This window comes from Platichthys flesus, chromosome 12, assembly GCF_949316205.1.
Source record: "Platichthys flesus chromosome 12, fPlaFle2.1, whole genome shotgun sequence".
Classification (NCBI taxonomy): Eukaryota; Metazoa; Chordata; class Actinopteri; order Pleuronectiformes; family Pleuronectidae; genus Platichthys; species Platichthys flesus.
Window position 1 is genome coordinate 22334087 of NC_084956.1, and position 14646 is coordinate 22348732.

Here is a 14646-nt window from a genome sequence, read left to right on the forward strand (position 1 = left end):
GCCAACAACATGCCATCTTACATCAGATAACACAAAGCTAACGGAAACACCATCTACTGCATGATGTAATCATGACTTCACTAACTGCCAAGCAAACAAATCTCTTTAGTTCCCTTGTGTTGTGCAGCTGTTTTACTCTTTTTAAACTAAAACTAAAAACACCTAGGAATGGAGACTATCATTTGGAGAGTTAACTTACTTGTGTTTCTTTATGTCAATGATGCCGTTTTTTTTGTTCCCAAGCCTCTCCACTGGGTTTAACCTGAGAGGAAACCAACATTTATACTGGTATAATGCCAGGTTTAATAACCTGTGAATTGTCTCTTTACAAAAAACAGACACAAATTGACTAAATAAATTCAGTAAAATACATGTGACTAATGTTAAATGACTCATATCAGCATCACTGATGATCTGGTGTAATAACACTGCAACATAATTATCAAGTGCTGATTCTTAATGATACTGCTGTGTCTTCTATGCACCAAAAATCACTTTCAATGACAATCTCTGTTCAAACTGAGCCACATCATCTCATATTTGATCATGATAATATATAGTTTGTGATTAACCCGACCTGCAGAGTCTCCTGATGAGGTCGTCTGGACGCTTGCCTATTCTCTTTGGGAAGTCAACCTTCTCAATGCCATGGAGGACCATGGTGTAAATCTTGATGGGGTCTGAGCCAGCAAATGGTGGGCTGGAAGGGAAACAGGTTTTTACATTCCCTGTTAATTGTAAAACTGAAGAAAACAATCCTGATAACACTTTTTAAAAGATAACAACAGGAGACTTGAGAAGCTCTAAATGTCAGAGATCATTCAATATTTGGTTACACAATGCATCAGGTGAACAATAAAACTAGTGCACAATCAAGCTGAAATGAACGTGCAAATGGTTTTGTCTGACCTCTGACCACGCCAGTGGTCCGACCTGACCACAGTAGTTAGTTATTAGAAAAATAAAATGTTCTCCCTGATTGTCTCTTTTGCTATTGTAGGTTTTACAGAGGAAGCAACATTGTAATGCAATCGTTTCATTTTCTCTTTCACAAAGTGTAAGTGTAACATTATATCTTGCTGACTTACTTGCCAGTGAGAAGTTCAAATATGAGGATTCCCAAAGACCAGCAATCTGCACCAAAGTCATGGCCTTTGTTCATGATAACCTCAGGGGCCACGTACTCTGGAGTCCCACAGAAGGTCCAGGTCTTCTTTCCAAGGCCAATCTTTTTAGCAAAGCCGAAGTCTGCCTGAGAACATACAGAGGAATTGGGATAAAAAAAGACCATGAAAGAAATCGCCCTAACATGGATGTATACAATTGACTTACCATTTTGACATAACCCTCATTATCCAGTAGAAGGTTTTCAGGTTTCAGGTCTCTGTAGATAATGCCCAAAGTGTGGAGGTAATCAAACGCCTCTGAGACACAACCAGTACAGAACCTGGCTTTGGTTTCATCAAAATAATTCCTAGTAGGTTATGAAAGGATCAACAAATTAATGAAGTGTAAACATGTAAAAAACTTCTTTATACTTTGCTGTGTAGGGAAAGTTGGTGAAGGGGAAAAGGGAGATACAAAGCAACAAAGTGCAATAAGAACAAACAAATCAAAGAGTGTTTTCTCTCATTGTTGGAACTGTGGGTTTCTCTATAGGTCTTCACCAAAGTGCCTTGAGATAATGTATATTATGATTGTGCGCTCAGTGGATTGGGGTTAGGTTATGTCTGGAAACATGATTGGAAACTCAACAATTCACCTTGTTGTGAACTTGGTTTTTAAAGAGTAGCCTATCGTTCTCACACACACTCACATGTCCCGCAGCACAGTCCACAGCTCTCCGCCCAGACACACCTCCAGCAGCATGTAGACAAACTTTTCATCCCGAAATGTTCGGAATAACCTGAAGACAAGCACAGACAGCTAAGTGACTCTTTGTGAACTACCATGCTGCCTTACAAATAGAGTGCAGTGATAAACAAGGTGAGAAACCATACTGCTTTGAATCCGCTTTCAAAACCTTTTTTGTAACTACATCCACAGAATTCAAATCTTTCTACATTTCATCTCTTCTTCATGAGTGTAAAGACGACCGGAGTACTACTGAAATGTTTGAACAGCACAATTTGGCTGAACTTTTCTTATTGAATGAAGGTCAACAGACTGCTTTCACAAAGCCTTTGTTCTTTAAAGTCGTAGGTCAGATAAATCTCAGTGCAGAGGTGGGAGCCGGCTCAGGAGCATTCTTCACAGCAGGTTCCTTAGCAACTCTACTGAGAAACCAACAGTTCTCATTTCATCCTCTCTTTCAGGATCTGTTGGCTGACTTAACCATTCTCTAGCCTCTTCTGCTCAACTCCTACATGCTCCCACTAGCAGCTTGGTGCACACTTGAGGGTTTTCAAATCTCAACCATTTATTTGAACTGTGGGAGTCCACAGACATGGTGACAGGTTTAACAGATATTCGTCTTAATATTTCAATTTCAAACAAACATCGACAAAAAAACATCCCTATTTTTCAGAAAACTAGCTATGAAAATCGTCATCCTTTTTAGGGAGATGCATTATCGAGAAGATTAGTGAAGAATAAGTTGGGTGCTATCAACATCTTGCCGTTTGCGACGGAAACCTTAAGGCATAATGATGTGTGTGAGCCACACCTTATGATAAACCCTGAGCTGATTTGCTGCAGGATATTTTTCTCAGAGTAGATGTGTTCCTGCTGTCTGGTGTCCACAATGTGCATCTTCTTGATGCACTTCAGAGCAAAGGTGGTGTCCTCGCCCTTTAGCTTCACCTGAGAAACAGCAGCCCAGTGAGGAGAGCAAGACACTAACAATCAATGCTGGTTTTAACCCCTACAGGGGACACAAGAAACATATACGGTTTATAACAGATACATTTTACTTGAAAACATCAACTGACGGTTTCAACTGCAAACGTATCAAAACTATAAATTACAATAACCCTACATTGCTAAGATTTGATAGTTGTAAAGAAGCTGCAATAATTCTAGTGGCCACTAGAAGAAGGATACTGATAGTAATTGTAGTGAAGAGACTCAGGAAATCTCTCACAGGTAATTGTGTTTGTGATCTCTGAAGTAGAATCAACATTGAATAAGCACTCCACCAAGTCCAAACAAACACTTTTGTATATGAGGTTTGTAGAAAACAGTTGTAAGATAATTTCTGTGGCCTGGAAAAAAGTTTCACAAAGTCTAAAGATATAAACCAGATGACGGTTGTTGCATTTTCCCTCATTATTGTCCTCATTTTTTGGGGTGAATTAAACTGACAACACTGGAACAGATACGGTCTTACGGTCTCTGCAAAGCTGCATTCCTAAGTATGGATCATTTAAACTTTGACTTCCTTTTGCTGAGAGAGATTATAATCATTTGGCATAAAGTGGAAGGATGAGTTTTAAACAAGAGCAGTATTTAACAAGGCCCCATTGTTGTGTTGCTGCAGCTCACCAGCTCCACTCGTCCAAATCCTCCCGTGCCAAGTGTAGCTATGACCTCAAGCTCCTGGAAAGGCTGGTGTTGGGGCAGGAGGGAAATCCTCTCTGTCAGCCTCATCAGCTCCTGAGCCTCTGCAGAGTCGATCTGAGGGGAGTAGGGCCTGAAAGGAGAATAACAAGAGGTGCTTGATTAAATGTGAGTCCTTCTTAGTTAAGAAAACGTACACTTACAAACCAAATTAAAATCAGTTTATAACTATTGGAAACTGCACTCACAGGGCATTTCTTTTCTCATCACTCCTGGAAAGCTCTGCCACATATTTCTTCAGGTAAGACTGAAGCTCCTCGTACGTTCCCACCATTTGGTTGAAATTGCTGGAGACAAGGGCCAGGGGGGCAGAGACAGTTAAGAGGATTTATTACCGTTCTTTATGTTGTCCCTTAGTGTCAGGAATACAAATACATTTCAGATAGAGTGTGGTATATGGGTCCAACTCTACATAATGACACATCGTTTTAAAAAACATCCAGCAACTCACTCTCTGTCCACCACCAGGCAATGTGTATCCCTCTCATTGCAAATAATGTTGGCTGAGCGAACATCCTCACTGCAAACATACATGAACAGCTCATTAAAAAGACAAAACACAATCCAACATGCAATAGCAAACAGCAGCTTAATAAGGCTCATCTTAGGCAGCACACAAATGAATACAACAAAAATCCATTCATTGGACCACTCAGAAGGTTGTGTAACTGTAGTCCTCCATGTTGTGTTATTTATTTTGGCTCCTCTAATTTAAGTAACAATTTATCTGTATTTTAAAGCTTTAAGAAAATAGGAGATTCCTTGTTATAATTGTGACTTGGATGCTGATGTGAACTCTTTAAGACAGTAACTAATAATTCAGGTCACTATCATACGATCTGATCACACCATTAAGGCTAGAAACAGCAATAAAAGTAATACATCCCAGCACTTTCATGTGACTTGAGTTTCCAGGCTGCGACATTTGACACCAAGACACACTGGACTAGACAAGGCAGTGCAATAGGTTAGCTAGGTTTATACAGCGTTCTAATTGATATTCATGATGTGATGTAGGCTCTAGTGTTAACTGAAAGTAAACAGCTTGGAAGGTCAATTTCTGGACATCCCTTTTAATTTGGATATTGAGATTTACCAGATATAACACATGGAAACAAAATCCAACATCAATGTTGTGTGTGTAAAATGTATCCTTAGCCTTCAGTGAGGCTGCTGTTTGTACCTGATGAGAGCTTTCTCTCCAAAGTAGTCTCCGACTCCAAGTATCTTGATTTCCTGTGGTTCAGCAAACCCCTCTGTGCTTTGAGTGACTATGACCTACAGACAGAAAACATCAGAATGATGAATTACTACCACTATTGTTTTACTTGTCAGTATAATATTGCCAACTTTTTAACATTTTAACTTTGGGTTTATTAGAGATCGTCAAACAATAATGCCGCCCCCTGACATTTGATGATTCTAATCATTTGGAGACTTCTTACTTGACTGAGATTCTTTAAGTCTGGCATTTGTTTTTGTCAGTGTGCAGTGTCACTTACTGAGAAGTCAATACAAGGGTTTGGTACTCAGTAGTTAATGACAGATTTCACCATGAGCACCCAATACCAAATCAAGAACTATATAAGGTTATTTCAAAATTGTATGTTCTATGTGCTTGACTATAGTTCAGTCAGACAGTTCTGTCTGAACGTTTGAAACGTTTATTGCAGCAGAACATATTGAGTGCTTGGAATCTAGGCGTCATCACTCCCACAGATAGGATTGCATAGATATAATGGGGGGATGAGCAAATGTATAATCCCCCTGTCAGAGTTTGGGTGGTGGAGGGATGGAATCAACAGTTGGTTGGCGGACTGATTGACACCAGGGGTTCTCTGAGATCAACGCAGGCAGCTGAGGTTTTAAACAGTTCCTGGTCCAAATCCAGAGAAGAGAACAGGTTTAAATCAACAAACGTTGGCTGGCTAAATGTGCCAGGTATGGCCGGAGTGAATGATTATCTACAGCAGGTGACTGACCATCCTTGCGGAGTGTGGTGGGATGAACAGTGCTTGAGCACTGGAGCTTATTTGAGTTTATTAGCGAATGGATCTGAGGGTCGCAGGTGAATTGTTGGGAATCAGAATTCCAAAAGCCATGTCAAAGTTAAATATTACCCAACATGGAACACAGATGTTGATTGTCACTGAGGTATAGTGAACAGTGCTCAGTTTTTTATATAAATGTTGATGATTGTCTGTAACATTTTCAAAACTCAAGAATAAAATTGTTAAAAAAAAACATGCGCACACAAGGGTTGAGAATCTATTTTGGCTTAAAGATGTCTCACCTCTCCTTTTGCAATAATAAAGAAAGTGTTCCCCTCTTCACCCTCTCGAATAATATACTCCCCTTTTTCAAAATAGTCCTGCAAAGAAAAAAAGGGTCAGTCTTTTGTCCTCTAATCTTGTACAATCTGAAAATGTATGGAACTTGATAAAGATTATAAAGAAATGTCATGAAGTGGGAAATACTCACTATTTCAAGACAATCAACAATCTTGGCCAGCTTCTCCTCCGGCAGGTCACGGAGCAGGGACACACTGTCACGGAAACAAATAACCAACTTAATCAGATTTTTACAGATTAATTGTATTTAAATTCGTTGACAATACAAAGAAACCAATTATATAATAACTAAATTATATAATACACTTTTAATGTACAATGCACAGAATCGCAATATTAACAGATATTTGTCTTGCAATTCTTTTTCTTGTTTATGTTTAATCATTTCTCTTTTATTCACTATATTTGATGATGTCTGATATTGCTGGGAGGTTCTGAAGATCAAGAATGTCGTCTGTGTGACAAATTGTTATCGGCAAACACGAAATTAAGGATTGAATTTGAATTTGCAGTAACCATGTTGTACCACATTGGGCAAATGTTAATGACATCAATCATTAGGGTTAATAAGTGCTACTGAACCTCAACTCAAAGCAAAGTAACACAATGGGTGCAGAGTTTTGCTGTCCCCAGTGTGTATTGAATTGAATTGAAATTGAATATATGCACTGGTACAGTGGTATACACATAACACAGTATGGTCCTGCTAAATTAATCACTGAGTCAACAGTTGGTCAGAGAGGTTGGAAGAAAATAGAATTCTTTTAGAATAATTAATAATTATTGTTTGCTGTTAAGAGGAGATACAGTGTGTCTCTACCTGCGCAGGAAATTGAAGTATTCCTCATGTCGGGCCTGCGTGGTCTGCATCATGATGGTCTGGAAGGTCTGGCGGTCCAGTGCCCAGATGTGAGACTGGGACAGAGCTGATTGAGATTGGAACCATGAGAAACTCATTAAGACCATCACTTAAAGGTCAAGAGTATACGATTTAGGTGAAAGGGATCTATTGGCATTAATAGAATATAAAATAATCCTAGTGATGTTTTCACCTTTTATATAAATCGTACACATTCTTGTTGTTGTTTTGTTACCCGAAAATTAGCCCTTTATATTTTTTAAGATTTTCATGGAGGTGAGGGGTTTTCAGCTGCAACATGCACCTTCACCATTAGATGCCACTAAATTCTACACACTGAACCTTTCATTATATGTGTGGAGGAGATTTAAGGGTCCTTCTGAACAAATTGGGTACAGTACACCTATGGGCAATATATGTAAATGAAGGGTTCAGTATCTTTCCCAAGGTCAATTATTGGATAAAAGGGGACTGGGATCAAACCGCCAGCCTTCTGGTTATGGACAATCACTCTACCCCCTCAGCCACAGCCACCTGAAATCCAATTGTCAAGTAATTCTGTGAAGTCACAGTGACTGAATTCATTCAGAAGATGTCCCAAAGTGTGAAATACCCTTGAGGGTGATCATTAGAATCAGTATTGTGAAAACCTACTGTTTTAAAATGTACATTAAAATACTTTCCATCTAATAATACTCCCAGGCAACAGTTTGTAGGCATGAAAACATCAGCAAGGCCATGAACGAGAGAGATGGATGAGTGGTTTTTACATAAATGTAATAACTCCCTCTGTGAATAATCTGCTCATGTACCATCCAGCTGGCGGAGCGCATGTTTATGATATGATGTGGTTGTCGAACACACTCAACATGACACACACTGAGGCATGGGGGAGTATTTTAATGTTTGTCATCCCAAAGGCAAAGGAGTTTTGGTCTTGTTTATGCTGCTGTCACTCACCTTGAACAGTGGCTGTTCTCTTGCAGTTGTACAATATGGCAAGTTCTCCAAACGCGGTACCAGGACGCATCTCACCCAGCAACTTTCCACTCTGGATGACCTCCAGAATGCCATCTGTAGTGAGGGAAACACAGCACATGGTTGAAGAGTATTTGATTATTCACATTTTCACTGGACTGTGTCTTTTGTGAGATATTTTCTATCAAAACAAACATAGCCCTACATAAGCATAAACCAAAGTTGTGGTTTTTGCCCATATTCAATCTGTTTTTGTTCCTTTTCAACTTTGAGAGCTTCTTATGTATGTTTGACAATGGCAGCAGAGCTCATCTACTCTCCAGACCTTTGATGGATGTAGTTAAAGTGACACTTGTAAGGTAAAGTGTTTTAATGGATTCTCAACCAGGTTTCTGGTGCATATATATCAACATGATAATTACACATCTGTAAAAAGTGAAACAAAAACAGTGTAGCTAACATAGTGTTGAATTTATTAATTTAAACATTACTTCATGATTTTATTTTTTTCTTAGATACTTTACCTGGTTTAATTTTTTTTTAAATCAATCAACAACTACCTTTCTTATTTTAAATTAAACAAAGCAAGTATTTTTGGAGCTACAGATATTTTGCTGTGCTGACCTGCCAGTACGTAGAGGTAGTTTCCAGGTTCGCCCTCCTGGATGACCAGCTGCCCCTCAGTGTACACCTTCTCATACATACAGTCCACCATCTCCCTCATATGCTGTGGGTCCAGATTCTTCAGAAAGTCATTGTTTATGATAGCTTTGTTGATCAGCTTTTTGGTGCTGAGGTGGAAAGAACAAGCAGAAACAAACAGTGCCAAAGTCTACTCAGTTTTAAGAGACCAGATAGTAAATAACATGTTTTCTGTATTATAAAGAAATAAAATAATTATTTCCTTATTAGGAATTCAGTGGAATCCGGACATGAGGGAAGAACAACAGGACGAAATGCTGGAATGAAAATAGTCATCAATGTGGACAATGAGCAAATCCATTGAAAATGTAATTTATTATTTAGTAAAGTTCAATGTTCAAGAAGTTGTAACTTATATATTTATTTTTGTGGTCATGACATTTTACAGTGAAATGTTTCTTGTCCGGCTAATGAAAGATGAGAGGGAGGAGGTGAACTTCCAATTGGCTGGAACAACTTCAAACCACCCCAAGATAAACTTTCAGCAGTCCTCAAGATTTTCACGTTTGCCCCTGTGCCTTTGGATTTTGTACTGCCACATTCTTTTTGTTTATATGAGCAATATTTATTTCTATTATTTAACAAGCCTTGTCAACACAAACTACATTAGGAGATCAGAATTGCCTTGTAACATATGTTTTTACTTTACCAAAAATTTGCTTTAGAGCTTTATGAATTTCTTTATTACCTCTGATTTAAGCCAATTTCATCCAAACGTATCTATTAACAGTCACCATTGAATTAATGCACCATCAACAATCAAGAGGCCAATGCAGGCTGTAAGTCTGCCCACAACTGTCTGCACAAGTAACCACCAACAATTTTCCAATGGAGGAAAGTCTTATGGCAGATTTCCAAGAAAAAGAAACCTGAGACACACTGGTAGACCCTCTCATCTGTCAACCACATGATACCTCAGAGAAGACCGACATGATAAGCAAAAAGGGCACAACTCCAATTCCACGCTAGAATTGAAACTATCGCTAGTGTTGAACCACTCACTATTGTGATGGAATTCAACCGCATGCCACCTTCGGGTAACTGTTAGAGCTGTTAGATATATCAAAAATGTATCGTCGTCGCTATATCACCTTGCACAATTAATGTATCGCAAAAGACGGCTTGTGATGAATTGTGTTCCAAGTGCAATGCATTCACACTCTGCATGTAAACAAATTTGGCCAATCAGATGGAATACTGCTGCCCTGGATAATAAACTAAAGATATTCACATCAGTAAAAGAGTTTTCAGTTAGTGACTGAAAACCCTATCAATGCCCTGTCAAAAAATTCTACTGTGGAAACTTCACACATCACTCACTCACTCTCACTCATCGTCATCCGCTTATCCGGGGTCGGGTCGCGGGGGGAGCAGCTCAAGCAGCTTCACACATCAGTCTGGGTAAAAACAACAGACTTTGTAAACTTAGTCATTGATGTAGAGCAGGAGTAAATGGCGGTGCCCTTGGTGTGCCGTGACACAATTCCCGCTGTGAGCTGCTGATATATTCACAGAGAGGACCGGTAAATTACTAACAGAGTAAACTATAAACTAAAACTACTTTTCATGTCCAAACATGTTAGAAACGACTCCAAATTACCACTGTAAGTGAGCTTAATGCATCTGGGCATGGCTCCCTGGATGACTGTGTCGGACTCGGTGATGCTGTGGCCGGGCTGTGTGCCTTCTCCCGGCTGTGGAGCAGTTTTTGGTCTCTGCGTTTGGAAGCCAGGGACTGTTTGTGTTATATTTTTTTTAAGTCATATCGTCAGCGAGACATTGAACAACGTTATAGAATATTGCACGTTTTCCTAATAACGTGCAGCTCTATTAACTATCATAAGGTTGATGTAATGTCAAGGCTATTAAGACCAACATAATATCAAGGCATCCACACAAAAAGACAAAATCAGGCATTTTTTCATTTGACACTCTCAGTCTGGTGGCTAGGTGTAGTGGACACCAGCTAATGTGAGTTTCCTTTAAAGAGAGATTACATCCCCTTTGCAACCACAACCATGGCAGAATTTACCAAGTGTTAAAGTATCTAGGCAATTTAACAGCATACATCAAGCAAGGGCTCACTGGAAACAAGTGATAACTTCTAGCAACATTTAAACAACCATCCCAACAACCACTGGACAAATAATTATACAGTGCTGCTATTAAACCTTTTCTGTTTTTTGTTCTATCGCAAGGACACCTCAGCATGCAGATGGGGAAGACTGGGGAATGAACTGAGAATTAAACACAGCCCACAAATCTTGAAGAGCCCCTCATCAGCTTGTATTGACTGTATTGAGCATGATGATGATGCCTTAGTACCTTCTTGGTTGTGTGATGGGACATTTTGTATTTAGATATCTTTAATGAAAGAATGACAAGTACAGATAGAGAATATTATTACAAGATGTGTTTCTGTGTGGTTTAGACTTGTACACTAAGATGTTCTTGTGACGTGCTCTGCTCAGATGTGTATTTGCTGGAGATTCCTGTGTCCTCTGCTGAGACAAATGGTTTTCACAGCAGGGGCTAATCCAGCAGATACAACAGAGGGGTTTGACTGACCAGACGACAGGGGTCTGAGAGAAACAGGTTTCCACACTTGGAGACTGAGGAGAGGCCTGATGTCATTGTGTTGTAAGACATCGAAGGGGTGAAGAGTGAAGGTGACTAAATGTCTGAAGGCCGAATTATATTCGGATTGTATGCACGCACGCATGCACGCAAGACACACAACACGCCCCTTTCGTGCCCTCTGGCAGCTTGCGTGCGTCTGCCAATTTTTCTAACTATACGACAAAGCGACGCGAGCAAGGCTGTGATTGGTCTGCTTACTACATCCCGTCCGGAGTCTACTTTCCGGTTTCATGCCCCATAATACGCGGAAATCACGAAAGATTTAGAAGAACGAATATGGACCAAATAGATGAACACTTGGCACAAGAGATCCGAAAGTATGACCACTTGTATAACCCGTCACTGACTGGCCGATTTCTCCGCCAGAAATAGGCTATGAGGAGCCGGAGTGGCGATGTAAATAAACAGTCGACGAAGAAGAAGACGTCTCTTCTTTGTGTGTTTTGTCTTCGACAAACAGCGTTACTCCGCCTAGTGTTCTGGCGGTGAATTGCATTGCAACACGCGCAACTCAATAGTGAAGCATAAACCAAAACGAGTCCGTCGATGCAAGTGCATGGCCTTCCGCGGTTGCAGTCGCAGGACTATAATTCGGCCTTAAGCCTGGTCACAACAAAGCAGAGAGCTGATTGGATGAACATTCTGCCTCTGTGAAAGGAGGGGCTTATTTAGTATATAGCAAATGTGATTTCATTGTTCAGGACCAAATGCCTTGTATCTCACTGTGGTACAGGCTTTGAGCTCATAGCCGGAGCTAGGTAAGAATTAAACCACCAGAAGAAATTTTCTTGCTGTGAAATGTAATTAAATGTCCCATAACAGTTGTTTGTCCAAAACATCAGGACTGAGGCTTTTCATTATTACACAGATTGGACCATTGCTAAATGGGAGGATGCATACATTTGTAATATTTTTAACAAATGTCATACTATCAGTGCTGAATAAATGTTGTTATGCTTTAATTGGGTCCTGGATTCACTGAGCATGCATGTTTGAGTGTGAATCCCTGATTACCACATCACACAGTTGATGTGTGAGTGCATTGACAGAAAAGGAGGATGGTAAATTAATCAGGGAGTAGTGGGAAAGGGGGGCAGCATCGGTTGTGTAATTGAAGCCTATAATGACTCAGACACAACATTTAGATCCTGTGGCCTTTTGTTCCCCCCCCACATCTTGCTATTATTCTACCATGCTAATATGGCTTTTGAAATGTGGTTAGAATTACAAAAGCTTATCAGAGCTCTCACAACCTCGAGCCAATGATATTGTGCCTGAGATAATCACAGTTGATCAAACTTTATAAATAAATTGCAGCTTTTCGTGTCAGTGAGCAATTTCTTCATTTCTAATTATGTAATTTATCATTATATTATAATATTATAAGTGTTGGCTTTGTTTAACATTTTCTGTAGTACCATTGATTACTGTGTCAGTCCTAGTTCTTAATGTTATTTATTCCACAAGATGTTGGACCCTTTTCTGTTAAATTAAGCTCCATGTTGACATGACCGCATCACATCATGTCTGCTCTGCCACATCACAAAGGTTCCACCATGGCGTTTTTCTCACCATTCTGAGTAAAACCTCTTAAGACTATTGTGTTTGAAAATCTCAGGAGATCAGCATTTTCAGAAAAACACAGATCAGCCAAAAGTGGCTCTGTATCCATGACGTTTTCTTTACAGCTAATTACTTTTGAATTGTACAAAAGCTGAGTGTTTCATATTCCAAACAAATGTATAGTTTGCAGGGTTCCAGAGACTTACTTTGAGTTTTTGTGGACAGCCCTTACAATAAAGCCGTGTTCTGCTCTCAGGCCTCCACAGAACTTCTTGGATGTGGGTTCTGCAGAGACACCCTCTTTTGCTTTAAGCCTACGGTGGACTTCCACAGCCACCCTATGGAAGCGGCTGGGACCCTGGTTGATTGCACTGAAGCAGCGGGGGCTCTGGGGCAATTGAACTGGTGGAGAGCGGCCCAGGATATTGTTGTATCCAATAGCATCCTGGAGCTTATCAATCTGGGAGACCTTGGTCTCCAGTTCCTGCTGAAGATGCTGTAACTGAAGCTCCTGAGCTCGAAACTCTTGTTCCCGACGTGCCAGCTCCGCTTCTAGGTGGGCAATCCGCAACCTGAAGTTTAATATAAGAGTTACAGAATACACATTAAAGTGGGCTCACAAAGCCAGGCTAGCGTCCACAAAGTCAGTTTTCACTACAAGTGTTGAAAAAATCCAGTGAGAAATGTTGAGCTTGATGAATCTGTAAATTATGAGGCAGGTTTAGATAGAAACACAGTTCTTAAAACTCTGGCTATTCAACTGCTACTTCTAATTCTATTTAGTGTTTTAAAAAAAAAAAATACAAACGTCTTGATGAGCATTCCCATGGAAATTCACTGCTAGTCTTACATGTTTTGACTTAAATGATGTTGGACCCTGCAGTGAGTGTCATGTAGTACATTACGAATCTTCAAAGCCCTCTAAGTGTACTGCAATTAATTGATGATAAGTCCTGTTTTAAGTCAGAGTATAAACACTTAGGGTGCTTCTTATCAGGTGATGGAAGGATATGTGGAGTGATCTGCGCTGTAAACCATGACAGCCTTCTTCAACTGATCCACATTGAAAACAAATTGTTTTTTGAGCCTCTCCAGACCATAACGATGTAAGTGAAAATGTGCTGTCACGGTAAAAGTAAGACAGATAGTTTACCCAAAAATGAAAATTCACGCATTATCTACTGACAACTATGCAGATAGAGGGGTGGGCAAAGTGTTTGAGTATTTTGGAGTTTCAGAGGTAAACAGCGTTGAAGCCAATTTATTACAATTGAAGTAAATGGTGACCACTTCTTCAAACATTAAAAAAACAAACCATACTGCTCCTGTGATGTCATCCAAGTGTCCGCAATCCCCGACATTCAAATTCAACTCAAACAGTGTCATTTAAACCATGTCAAGCTTAAATGTCCGCTGTGATCCACAGATCCTAGCGCATTACTCAAGCGCGAACACACCAAAAGCTGGTGCCCTTAAGCTCTCGCCCAAGAGGCACATGGCGAGATCAGCTAGTTCTCACGAGTATAGCCGAAGAGGAAGGTAACAGAGGACATTTAGGCTACAAACTATTTACCCCTGAAACTCCAAAATTGTGATAGCAGCTTGATGCTCTTTACTGTGATAATGTTTCCATCAATTTATTATTATATCATATTGCACTCCCTACCGGTCACAGATAAACTTGAATACATTTCTAATGTATATAGCAATGCACACACACACACACACACACACACACACACTATATACAAACGTTTCATAAGGATTGGTTCTAACCTGAAGACATCTTTATCCAGACCAGCAGGGTCTTTACGGATTGAGGCTGGATAGTTGTTCTCTTCAGCCCTCGGGGCTTTTATAGAACCATTGCCCATGGCCACACACTGACTGGCCACCATAGGAATGGCCCAAGGATCAAATTCCCAGTGAAGACTGTCTGAAAAGAAGCTTTGCAACAAGACAGGGTGCTCTCTCTTCTTCGATGCCTCCTTTGTT

The 14646-nt window shown here is 40.0% G+C and overlaps 1 protein-coding gene across 1 annotated transcript in view; it reads right to left on the reverse strand.

Annotated features, from left to right (window-relative positions):
• LOC133966480 (cGMP-dependent protein kinase 2) overlaps positions 1-14646 on the reverse strand; it is a 31493-nt gene extending 16847 nt beyond the window's left edge. The window contains exons 1-17 of the mRNA XM_062401429.1: positions 14428-14646; positions 12858-13223; positions 8371-8537; positions 7729-7842; positions 6730-6835; positions 6040-6103; positions 5852-5929; positions 4742-4836; positions 4010-4078; positions 3747-3845; positions 3484-3631; positions 2666-2802; positions 1817-1906; positions 1333-1474; positions 1089-1252; positions 578-700; positions 200-262 (exon numbers count right to left, since the gene is read on the reverse strand). Of these exons, the coding sequence (XP_062257413.1) occupies positions 200-262; positions 578-700; positions 1089-1252; positions 1333-1474; positions 1817-1906; positions 2666-2802; positions 3484-3631; positions 3747-3845; positions 4010-4078; positions 4742-4836; positions 5852-5929; positions 6040-6103; positions 6730-6835; positions 7729-7842; positions 8371-8537; positions 12858-13223; positions 14428-14549 (2147 nt within the window). The 5' untranslated portion in view covers positions 14550-14646. The remainder of the gene's footprint in view (positions 1-199; positions 263-577; positions 701-1088; positions 1253-1332; positions 1475-1816; positions 1907-2665; positions 2803-3483; positions 3632-3746; positions 3846-4009; positions 4079-4741; positions 4837-5851; positions 5930-6039; positions 6104-6729; positions 6836-7728; positions 7843-8370; positions 8538-12857; positions 13224-14427) is intronic.